We start from the raw sequence: 12,041 nt of genomic DNA, 5'->3' as shown, positions 1-12,041 counted from the left end.
TCCTCTGGTGATGTAGAGGTGAATCCAGGCCCTGCAGTGCCTAGCTCCACTCCTATTCCCCAGGCGCTCTCTTTTGATGACTTCTGTAACCGTAATAGCCTTGGTTTCATGCATGTTAACATTAGAAGCCTCCTCCCTAAGTTTGTTCTATTCACTGCTTTAGCACACTCTGCCAACCCGGATGTTCTAGCTGTGTCTGAATCCTGGTTTAGGAAGACCACCAAAAATTCTGAAATTTTAATCCCAAACTACAACATTTTCAGACAAGATAGAACTGCCAAAGGGGGCGGTGTTGCAATCTACTGCAAAGATAGCCTGCAGAGTTCTGTCCTACTATCCAGGTCTGTACCCAAACAATTTGAACTTCTACTTTTAAAAATCCACCTCTCTAAAAACAAGTCTCTCACCATTGCCGCCTGCTATAGACCACCCTCTGCCCCCAGCTGTGCTCTGGACACCATATGTGAACTGATTGCCCCCCATCTATCTTCAGAGCTCGTGCTGCTAGGCGACCTAAACTGGAACATACTTAACACCCCAGCCATCCTACAATCTAAGCTTGATGCCCTCAATCTCACACAAATTATCAATGAACCTACCAGGTACCTCCCCAAAGCCTTAAACACGGGCACCCTCATAGATATCATCCTAACCAACTTGCCCTCTAAATAGACCTCTGCTGTCTTCAACCAAGATCTCAGCAATCACTGCCTCATTGCCTGCATCTGTAATGGGTCAGCGGTCAAACGACCTCCACTCATCACTGTCAAACGCTCCCTGAAACACTTCAGCAAGCAGGCCTTTCTAATCGACCTGGCCGGGGTATCCTGGAAGGATATTGATCTCATCCCGTCAGTAGAGGATGCCTGGATATTTAAAAAAAAAGCCTTCCTAACCATCTTAAATAAACATGCCCCATTCAAGAAATTTTGAACCAGGAACAGATATAGCCCTTGGTTCTCCCCAGACCTGACTGCCCTTAACCAACACAAAAACATCCTATGGCGTTCTGCATTAGCATCGAACAGCCCCCGTGATATGCAGCTGTTCAGGGAAGCTAGAAACCATTATACACAGGCAGTTAGAAAAGCCAAGGCTAGCTTTTTCAAGCAGAAATTTGCGTCCTGCAACACAAACTCAAAAAAGTTCTGGGACACTGTAAAGTCCATGGAGAATAAGAACACCTCCTCCCAGCTGCCCACTGCACTGAAGATAGGAAACACTGTCACCACTGATAAATCCACCATAATTAAAAATTTCAATAAGCATTTTTCTAAATTTGTGGAGTGGTTGTGTATGTAAACTTCTGACTTCAACTGTATGTGGATGACTCAACACTATACATGTCAGCTAATACAGCAACTGGAATGACTGCAACACTTAACAAATAGCTGCAGATAGTTTCAGAATGGGTGGCAAGAATACGTTTGTCCTAAATATTTCAAAAAATATTTGGGACAAATCATTCACTAAACCATAAACCTCAACTAAATCTTGTAATAAATAATGTGTAAATTGAACAAGTTGAGGTGACTAAACTGCCTGGAGTAACCCTGTATTGTAACCTGTCAAGGTCAAAACATATTGATACAACAGTAGCTAAGCTGGGGAGAAGTCTGCCCATAATAAAGCACTGTTTTCCCTTCTTAACAGCACTATCAACAAGGCAGGTCCTACAGGCTCTAGTTTCTACATTCTTAACAGCACTATCAACAAGGCAGGTCCTACAGGCTCTAGTTTCTACATTCTTAACAGCACTATCAACAAGGCAGGTCCTACAGGCACTAGTTTTGTCACACCTGGACTACTGTTCAGTCGTGTGGTCAGGTGCCACAATTGCAATTGGCTCAAAACAGGTCAGCACGGCTGGCCCTTGGATGTACAGAGAGAGCAATACTTTCTGAAGGCATAGTTTGTGTACATGTGTTTTATCGTAACCACAGCGACATTCAGCATACGCTCAGACAAATGAGGTTTTCTCCGTATGCCGTCAGTTGAAACTAGGGGTGTGCTGTCTTAGCCCACATCACTCATCTGATGACAAAGTCTCATGAGTCCCTTCTCAGAACATACAGTACACATATAGATGGCATTGCACAAGGCACAAACAATTGTAATCAAATGGAACATTTCCAAGAAAATGTTGTTTGAATTGCTTCAGCTCTTTAAAAGTATTTTGTGGTAGTCAGAGAAGTTTAAAACGTTTTACTTAAGCGAAGCAATGAAATATAGTGAAAGTTAAACATATTAAAACACCTGGTCTCCTAGGGTTAACTCTTGTCCGAGGTAAGTCTGCAGAAGGTCAAAAGGAAAAATTGGGCCAAAATGCATAGGTTTTCAATAATAAATACTCCTATTTCCTACTCAACGTCCCTTGTCCTCAAACAGTGGCAGAATTTTTCACACAGCTAGTAAGATTTCACACACACAGTAATTTCCCAGTGGGCAAAACTGGTTGAAACATAATTTAAACCAGTTCGGCTCAGTGTTTGTCCCTCCGCGGGTCTTGTCAGAGCTCTGAGGTGCTGGTGGTGGCTCTTCTCTGGCTGCTAGACCTGGACCTCCTGAAGGTGAAGGTCTGCTTGGAGCTCCTCACTTCCCTGGTGATGAAGTAGTAACACAGAGCATCCAGACAACACGTGATGTTGGCCAGACTCATGGCCACCTGCAGGAACAGGCTGATATTCGTCTTGGCCATGCAGTCCTGGATCACGTCTTGGCGTACCTGGGAGGAGATAGTATTCCTGTAAGGCTTAGAGTTTTTCCTGGTCAAGTCACATGGCCAGGGGAAAAAAGTTGTCCCAGACATATTAATGCACATAAGATAACCGCAAGAATGTTTTTACAGTGCCTTATACTAAAAGGGATGGCATTGTTTTTTCCCCTCATCAATCTACACATAATACCCCATAATGACAAAGCAAAAACAGGTTTAGAAAAAACCCTTTACTCAGTACTTTGTTGGAGCATCTTTGGCAGTGATTACAGCCTCGAGTATTCTTGGGTATGACACTACAGGCTTGGCACACCTGTATTTGGGGGGGCGTTTCTTCCATTCTTCTGTGCAGATCCTCTCAAGCTCTGTCAGGTTGGATGGGAGCGTCGCTGCACAGCTATTTTCAGGTCTCCTCAGAGATGTTTGATCAGGTTCACCTCCAGGTTCTGGCATGGCCACTCAAACTTCAGCTTTTTCAAATGCAAACTTAGTGTTTTCTGCTTGTTTTAGGCAGGTATAACCATGTCTAAAGATTACTTTTCAACATTGCCTGCTCCCACGTTTTCTCATTACTTAGAAAAATGTAAAATTGTATGGCTTCCCTCATGCCCCTTTTCATGACGGTGCTAACAGCCACGTGAGTGAGTGCTAGCTGGCTGCTGACCGGAATATGAAGATAGCCAAGACCAACAACACAATCAAATGGACTGTACAGCTACAAGTAGTGAGTGGAGTTACAAACAGACTATACTATTCCACACACATAGCTGCAAATAGCCTGAAGCCACAGGGCTTTTCTCCCAGGTTCTATTTGCCTAAATGTGATCCTTGTGAACCGTAGGTTGGGATTTGGACCTGGCCACATGTACATTGAACAACACAGCAGCTTTTCTGACGTTTTAGATATTTCTGTATAACATACATGTTACAACGAAGTTAGCTCTTTTACAATGGGGCCAATGGGAAAGAATGTTTGTTTTCCACAATTTGTGGGCATGGTCGAGGGGAATTCCTTGTTATGACAAAAATACAGGCAATGACCAATGTAGCCTATTGATTGTGCTCTGAGGTGACGTTGAAATTGGCAGTGAATCTAACGTTACACAAGAGATCGACACATCACGTTGGGGGTGAGGAAACAACGGAAGCATTTTCAATGAAGGAAGCGAAGTGGGCGAGGGGACCATTGGGCGATGTGAGCATGGGTGAGGGACGTGAACAGGGTGGGACCAAATTTGGGAAAAACTGAACTTCATGCAAATACTCTACAACGTCGTGTTGCTATTGACCAATCAACGCACACTATAGTTTCCAGACCATAATGGATTGGCTGCTGATACCTAAACTACCTAGCCTGCGTGCTAGCTTGACTATCCGAATTCATGGATAGATTCTCAGCCCTTATCCTTTCATCACGCTGACTGGCGGTAGCCTTTTGTCCATGGTCCTGAAGCGATGCTCACAGTGAGTGCTGTTTTTATGAGCGCATCTTGGGCTACCAGTCTTTCTGGGGCTTCTCTTAATCACAGTGTGTGCTGTTTCAATTAGCGCACTTTGGGCTACCAGTCTTTTTGGGGCTTCTCTTAATCTTAAGGATCGAACCCTTTTTTTCAATTTTCGCCTAAAATGACATACCCAAATCTAACTGCCTGTAGCTCAGAACCTGAAGAAGGGATATGCATATTCTTGATACTATTTGAAAGGAAACACTTTGAAATGTGAAATTAATGTAGGAGAATATAACACATTAGATCTGGTTAAAGATATTACAAACCAAAAACATGCGTATATATATATATATTTTTCATCTTTGAAATGCAAGAGAAAGGCCATAATATAATTTTGCAGTTTTAGGCACAATTTAGATGTTGGCCACTAGATGGCAGCAGTGTATGTGCAAAGTTTCAGACTGAACCAGTGAAAAATTGCAATACATCAGAAAATGTGTCTTGCATGGAGCTTCTATCAGACTGTTAAATAGGCATCACTAGCTGGCCTCCAGCCAGTACCCTGCCCTGAACTTACTCACTGTTGCTATCCGGCTACCACACGTTTTTTCAACCCTGCACCTGCTGCCCTATGTACATAGACATGAAACACTGTTCACTTTATCAGTGGAGGAAAAAGTACCCAATTGTTATACTAGAGTAAAAGTAAAGATACCTTAATAGAAAATGACTCAAGTAAAAGTAACCCAGTAAAATACTACTTCAGTAAAAGTCTAAAAGTATTTGGTTTTAAATATACATAAGTATCAAAAGTAAATGTAATTGCTAAAATATACTTAAGTATCAAAAGTAAAAGTATAAATAATTAAAAATTCCTTATATTAAGCAAACCAGATGGCACAATTTTAAATGTGTTATTTTTGTACAGATAGACATTATTTACATACAAAGCATTTGTGTTTAGTGAGCCCGCCAGATCAGAGGCAGTAGAGATGGCCAGGGATGTTCAATTGTTAAGTGATAATATTTCTCAATTCCATTATTTTACTTTTTAGATGAATGTGTATTGTTAGATAATACTGCACTGTTGGAGCTAGGGGGACAAGCATTTCGCTACCACCGCAATACCATCTGCTAAATATGTGTATGCAACCAATAACATTTGATTTGATTTGCTATAGCGTGTGTGTTTGTGTGTTGCTTTCGGAATGGCATTTACTCTTATTCACGGCAGATTCAAATGAGCTACTGTCATGTAAGACATTTCACATCAGCTATGACTATAGAATATGCACTTTGTTTTATTTAGTTAGCTTTTCTGAAACTCTCTAGAGAAGTAGTGGCTTGGTTATACTCATTGCGTAGCGTACTGTCACAAATTCGACAGAAATGTAGCCTATAGTTGTAATAATTGAAGTTTAAGTTATGAAGCCTGTAAGAATCTTTGATGAGTTAGTGGTGCTCAACCTGTTGAGCTGATCTGTGTGTGTTTTTAGGCGCAAGTTATGTGTAGTCTAGGCCTACTGGGGCATATATCTTTCTTGTGCTATTATATAAACCGATGGTTGTTGATGTGTACGGCTACATTTCAGATACATGTGAACAGTCGTAGGACCAATCTACCTTGTGGTATTAGGGCTATAAAGCAATACTAGTTGTTCCCCCCCATAGATTTAAAATGCCCACTCAGGCATGTCATCCTGGAGCCGGGCCTGTTAGTAATTAACTCACCAGGAACTGCAGCAGGATGCCCAGGTGGCTAGGCGTGAAGGGGACCAGGAAGGCACAGAGACTGCTGTAGATGATCCTCACACAGGCTCTGTTCTTATGGCTCTCTTTGCCGGACTGCCTCAGCGTCCGGATGCTCTGGGCCGAACACACCACCAGCACCAGGGCAGGCCCCACAAACCCAAAGCCCAAGAGGCAGCTGATCACATCTGGGCGCCAGCCCTTCTCTGAGAAGCCATGGAAGCAGTGGAAGGACCCATTTCCCGCCGTGCGGAACGAGTAGATGGGTGAGGTGCCCCCCAGCACCACCACCCAGACCAGGATGCAGATCCCCAGAGCGGCCCGGCGGGAGCGGAGCTGCTTGGCGCGGAAGGGGTGGCGTATGGCCACCCAGCGGTCCATGGCTATGCAAGCAATGGTGTAGATGCTGCCGTACATCCCCACAAAGTACAGGCTCTCCAGGAAGGAGCAGAGGAAGCGGTGGTGGGCCTCCCAGTGGTGGATGGTGGCGTACATCTTAAAGGGGAGCAGGAGGAGGAGAAGGAGGTCCAGGAGGGCCAGGTTGGTCATGTAGATGGTGGACTCTGTCCACTTGCGGAGGAGGAAGCAGAAGACAACCAGGGCCAGGATGTTGAGGACAAGGCCGCACACGAAGATGGGCACATAGATGGCAAGTTCCAGTGATTTCATGAGGCGGTCTACCTCGGTGAAGGAGCAGTTGGTTTTCATGGTGCCGCTGAGGAGTAAATGGGAGACGTTGGGTAAGCCAATTCAAATAGACTTTGTCATTTAATTTTCTAAAAGGAATGGTGTTTTGATTATGAATGAGTCTCACAAAATGTAGGATAAAAATGATGGCCATACTATCTACCTTTTTGATTTGTCTTTTTTTCTCACAATAATTTTTCCACTACTTTGATAATTACTTGTCCCCATATACCCCATGTATCATTTTACTGGCACTGAGATTGAAACACCCACATGCACGCATGCATACGCACGCACACACAAACACTCACACGTGCCAATATGCAAAACCTCCTTTCTTTTCTCAGTTGTGTGGGTAGCCTACAGTAGCTGTACCCTCCTCACATATGAAAGCAGTGCCTGCCAGATTTAATGTGAGAACCCTTAAAGATGCTCGTGAGCACCACTTTCAGCACTTTTAGCTCGTGAGCACCACTTTCAAAACTACTGGCTGAAATGTTACTAAAGTTCCGGAGCATCACTTTAACCACTTCACTACCAGTCTGCATGCCGTATGGCCAAATACTATTCCCGAACCAAAATATTTTTGTGTCTGGGTCTCATCAAATACTGTAGAACTAAATTAAAGTAACCTGGTAAAATAACAACCTATGTATTTTTCTAAGTTTAAGATGACTTCGGATTATGTTTATTATGTTGTTGTAGATAACCTATTATATTGGTTTGATTTGAATAATCATTCTTCTCTGAGTGGGTTTTCTGTTGTAATGATGTAACACCATCATTGGTGTGAAGTAATTAGATAAAAATAGTATTTTTGGGACTTTTACTTTCCTACATTTCTAAAGAAAATAATGTACTTTTTTACTACATACATTTTCCCTGACACCCAAAAGTACTCGTTACATTTTAAATCCTTATCAGGACAGGAAAATCTTCTAGAGAACATCCCAAGTCATCCTTACTGCCTCTGATCGAGCAGACTCACTAAACACAAATGTTTTGTTTGTAAATAATATCTGAGTGTTGGAGTGTACCCCTGGCTATCTGTAAATAAAATAAAAACAAGAAAATGGTGGCGCCTGTATATTTAACACCAAATACTTTTACTCAAGTAGTATTTTACTGGGCGAATAACTTTTAATTTGAATCTGCCGTGAATAAGAGTAAATGCTATTCCCGAAAGCAACACACAAACACACACGCTATAGCAAATCAAATCAAATGTTATTGGTTGCATACACATATTTAGCAGATGGTATTGCGGTGGTAGCGAAATGCTTGTCCCCCTAGCTCCAACAGTGCAGTATTATCTAACAATACACATTCATCTAAAAAGTAAAATAATGGAATTGAGAAATATTATCACTTAACAATTGAACATCCCTGGCCATCTCTACTGCCTCTGATCTGGCGGGCTCACTAAACACAAATGCTTTGTATGTAAATAATGTCTATCTGTACAAAAATAACACATTTAAAATTGTGCCATCTGGTTTGCTTAATATAAGGAATTTTTAATTATTTATACTTTTACTTTTGATACTTAAGTATATTTTAGCAATTACATTTACTTTTGATACTTATGTATATTTAAAACCAGATACTTTTACTGAAGTAGTATTTTACTGGGTTACTTTTACTTGAGTCATTTTCTATGAAGGTATCTTTACTTTTACTCAAGTATGAAAATTGGGTACTTTTCCCACCACCATACAGTATATACAGTAAGTGAAACCTTACCTTATAGATGCCAGTCTGCTGGTGTGTCTGTCTGTCAATCTGTCTATCTGTGCCAGACAAATTAGTTGAACACTTCTGCTTTCAGTACCTTTGTTTTTTTTCATGACCACTTCCTATGTGAGAGAACTCCAATAGTCTGAATTGGTGCTCTCTACACCAGGTTACAGCTGCAGACAAGAGGTTATGTCTGGGACATAACTTAGAGATACAAACACAAATCAGAACAATCACAATTGTTTGAGAACATAGTGTCATTCTTCTACCACATATAACATATGATATACAGATTTAAAAAGTCAAAGGCCTAGATTCAATCAGATCAATCGTCAACCGCATTAGAGCTGTCAAATTAGTGAGCAGCTGCACTGCTTCTTGACACAATGGTCAGCCGCACCAATGTGTCAGAGGAAACACCGTACAACTGGCAACCGAAGTCAGCGGGCATGCACACGGCCCGCTACAAGGAGAGGACATGCTGACCAGCCAAACCCTCCCCCCTAACCCGGACAACGCTGGCCCAATTGTGTGCCACCTCATGAGTCTCCCAGTCACGACGGCTGTCACACAGCCTGGGATTAAACCCGGGTCTGTAGTGACGCCTCTAGCACTGGGATGCAGAGCCTTAGACCGCTGCGCCACTCGGGAGGCCACGAGCAGCTACTCTCTTGAACATTGTCACGAAGCCACACCCATCCCACTCACATTTAGGTCAGAACGAGAAAATGAAACTAACCCTATATAGAAATAATGCCGCTCAAATTCTAAATCATTCAACTAAATAATGAGGATTTCTATCAGCCTAATCGAGGTGTAGATTACATCTCAAATTCCAGTGTTTTAACTTGTAAACAAGGTTGCATGGGATTTCTCTTAATGCGACTCCGTGCAACCAGTGGGAATGTCCACTTTGGGTATAATGACAGGAGCCACTTGTGGATTTGACAGCTCAAACGCAGTTCCGACACCACCAAAACAACCGCCATACCTATGCCGACTAAAGCGGTTCTGATTGAATAGAGCCCAATGTCTGTCAGCACAGCAGCAACATAGACAGAAATAATTGGGGTTAGACAGCCACATCCCTTTGAACAATTGAGATGAGTTCAACAGTGAGGTACGCTTTTCACCAAGAGGTCCAAACGTCTTGCAATGTCATTGATGTACATACACTATACAGCGGTCACTGGTTTTCTTTTTAATAATTTTACATGTATTCATTTTTCAATGTAATTTGATTTATTTTATGGGATGTGTGTAAGTAACTAATTGTGTTTTTCTATTTTGCCAATGCATCTCTTGAAAGTGCCAATGACTCTCTTTGCCAATGCATCTCTTGCAAACCCCCCCACAAACTATGAACCAGAAAAGTGAATCTACAGCTTTAATCCTGGTTACTGTGACCAAGGGCGTAGGAGCCAGGAGGGACAGTGGGGACATGCCCCCCCCACCCTCCTATGTTAGAAGCAGGTAAAATGCCCCCCCCCCCCAATAAAAATAACATAAAACATTGCAAGACTTTTTAGAAAAATGTGTCACCAGATGTGTTTAAGGACTTTTATTTTGAAAAGGCCTCTTCTGCTGGAACGTGAGTCCCTTCCCCTGCCCCATGACTGGTTCCTTCTCACTCTTGGTTGTTACAAGTAGTGTGTTAGTGAGAGAGAAAGCACTGTGCAGCAGCAGCACCGACATCACACACACAACACTGGGAAAAGTAATTGTTGTTTGCAACAACAAAGAAAGTTTGAGTAAAAAATGTATGAATGTAAATACATTTAACATTTACATTTAAGTCATTTAGCAGACGCTCTTATCCAGAGCGACTTACATCTTCCAAGCAGGTATTTTGGCAGAGAACAAACTAACTCACACAACCAGAAGTCGTTTCAGTGCTAGAAGACGGCTGCTTCCGACAAGGAGAGGATCTGGGGAGACACTGGCTCCATTTCAGGTCTAACCAGAACCACGGGTCAGGAATAAACTTATAAACTTTGATATGTAGAACAAAGATGAGCAACTATACACTTTCCCGTGTCTAGTAGCTAGTTAGCTTTACATTTACAATTTACTCATTGTTTACTTGTGTCAGCCTTTAGCTAATGCTGGGTAGTTCTGGCTATGTGAAAAACTGATAGTGAATGTTTTGAAGCCAAGAATAGTTACTAGCTGCACAATCACTGTCAGCCTTCACCAGTCAAAAAGAGAAAAACATAGGAAGTACCCGTTTTTTCCAAATGAGTGCAATGGACTGTAAGTAAGGTTCTTGGCAACTGTGCGCACACCACCCCTGGCAAACTAGCTGGCAAATTTGATTGCTTTCAGTTTAGATGTCTCTCACAGTGATTATGGGTCATGAAAGGGAAAAGGGATACCTAGTCAGTTGCACAAAAGCATTCAACCGAAGTGTGTATTCTGTATTAATCCCAACAGATCTGAAGGTTGATCCATATGTTAAGACTTTGTTTGGTGCTATCATGATCTGGCAGGAGAGTGACAGCCATGAACAGACAGAAAGGGAAAGCGAGAAAGGCCACAAACCAACCATAGATTTCTAGAAAACAACGACTAGGAAATGAACCATACAGTATGTAGAGCAGCAGTGGTAACAACCTGACATGGGGAAAGTGAGAAAACGACTAGGAAATGAACCATACAGTATGTAGAGCAGCAGTGGTAACAACCTGACATGGGGGAAGTGAGAAAACGACTAGGAAATGAACCATACAGTATGTAGAGCAGCAGTGGTAACAACCTGACATGGGGAAAGTGAGAAAACGACTAGGAAATGAACCATACAGTATGTAGAGCAGCAGTGGTAACAACCTGACATGGGGAAAGTGAGAAAACGACTAGGAAATGAACCATACAGTATGTAGAGCAGCAGTGGTAACAACCTGACATGGGGGAAGTGAGAAAACGACTAGGAAATGAACCATACAGTATGTAGAGCAGCAGTGGTAACAACCTGACATGGGGAAAGTGAGAAAACGACTAGGAAATGAACCATACAGTATGTAGAGCAGCAGTGGTAACAACCTGACATGGGGGAAGTGAGAAAACGACTAGGAAATGAACCATACAGTATGTAGAGCAGCAGTGGTAACAACCTGACATGGGGAAAGTGAGAAAACGACTAGGAAATGAACCATACAGTATGTAGAGCAGCAGTGGTAACAACCTGACATGGGGAAAGACATGGGGGAAGTGAGAAAACGACTGATGAACCATACAGTATGTAGAGCAGCAGTGGTAACAACCTGACATGGGGAAAGAAAACGACTAGGAAATGAACCATACAGTATGTAGAGCAGCAGTGGTAACAACCTGACATGGGGAAGTGAGAAAACGACTAGGAAATGAACCATACAGTATGTAGAGCAGCAGTGGTAACAACCTGACATGGGGGAAGTGAGAAAACGACTAGGAAATGAACCATACAGTAGCAGAAAAAGCACATTAACAGTCACACTGGTATTGAGTACAGTGTGAATGGCCATAGTCCTCAAACTGATTGCCAGTCAGAATCTGCTAAATAGATATGATCTTACAGTCCCGCCTAATGCAATGTTGTTTTGACACTTCAACTTTTGTTGGTGCCTGTTGAACACAACCCGGATGACAGGGGTCTGGTTCAAACCAGAACCCACAGAACCAGCTCTAGTTCTAATCTAGAACCATGATGGGATTCACAGTACTTGAAT

The 12,041-nt window shown here is 42.4% G+C and overlaps 1 protein-coding gene across 1 annotated transcript; it reads right to left on the bottom strand.

The window, feature by feature from the left end:
- Nucleotides 1–2,190: 2,190 nt before the first annotated feature.
- Nucleotides 2,191–8,422, bottom strand: LOC115101797 (G-protein coupled receptor 55-like). The gene is made up of 3 exons (XM_029621266.2): nucleotides 8,344–8,422; nucleotides 5,896–6,628; nucleotides 2,191–2,725 (listed from the first exon to the last, which is right to left on the bottom strand). Exons 2-3 carry the CDS (start codon nucleotides 6,619–6,621, stop codon nucleotides 2,510–2,512), a joined length of 942 nt encoding a protein of 313 aa, XP_029477126.1. The 5' UTR covers nucleotides 6,622–6,628; nucleotides 8,344–8,422; the 3' UTR covers nucleotides 2,191–2,509.
- Between the last annotated feature and the right edge of the window lie 3,619 nt (nucleotides 8,423–12,041).

The sequence above is a fragment of the Oncorhynchus nerka genome, linkage group LG20 (genome assembly GCF_034236695.1).
Source record: "Oncorhynchus nerka isolate Pitt River linkage group LG20, Oner_Uvic_2.0, whole genome shotgun sequence".
Taxonomy (NCBI): domain Eukaryota; kingdom Metazoa; phylum Chordata; class Actinopteri; order Salmoniformes; family Salmonidae; genus Oncorhynchus; species Oncorhynchus nerka.
The sequence above is the reverse complement of the archived record's forward strand: the minus strand, read 5'-3'. Positions and strand labels throughout refer to the sequence as shown.

Coding starts and splice junctions, on each gene's coding strand:
- LOC115101797 (XM_029621266.2), bottom strand. CDS start 6,621: ATGAAAACCAACTGCTCCTTCACCGAGGTAGACCGCCTCATGAAATCA. Junction 2,726..5,895: donor GCATCCTGCTGCAGTTCCTG/GTGAGTTAATTA, acceptor ATCTCCTCCCAG/GTACGCCAAGACGTGATCCA.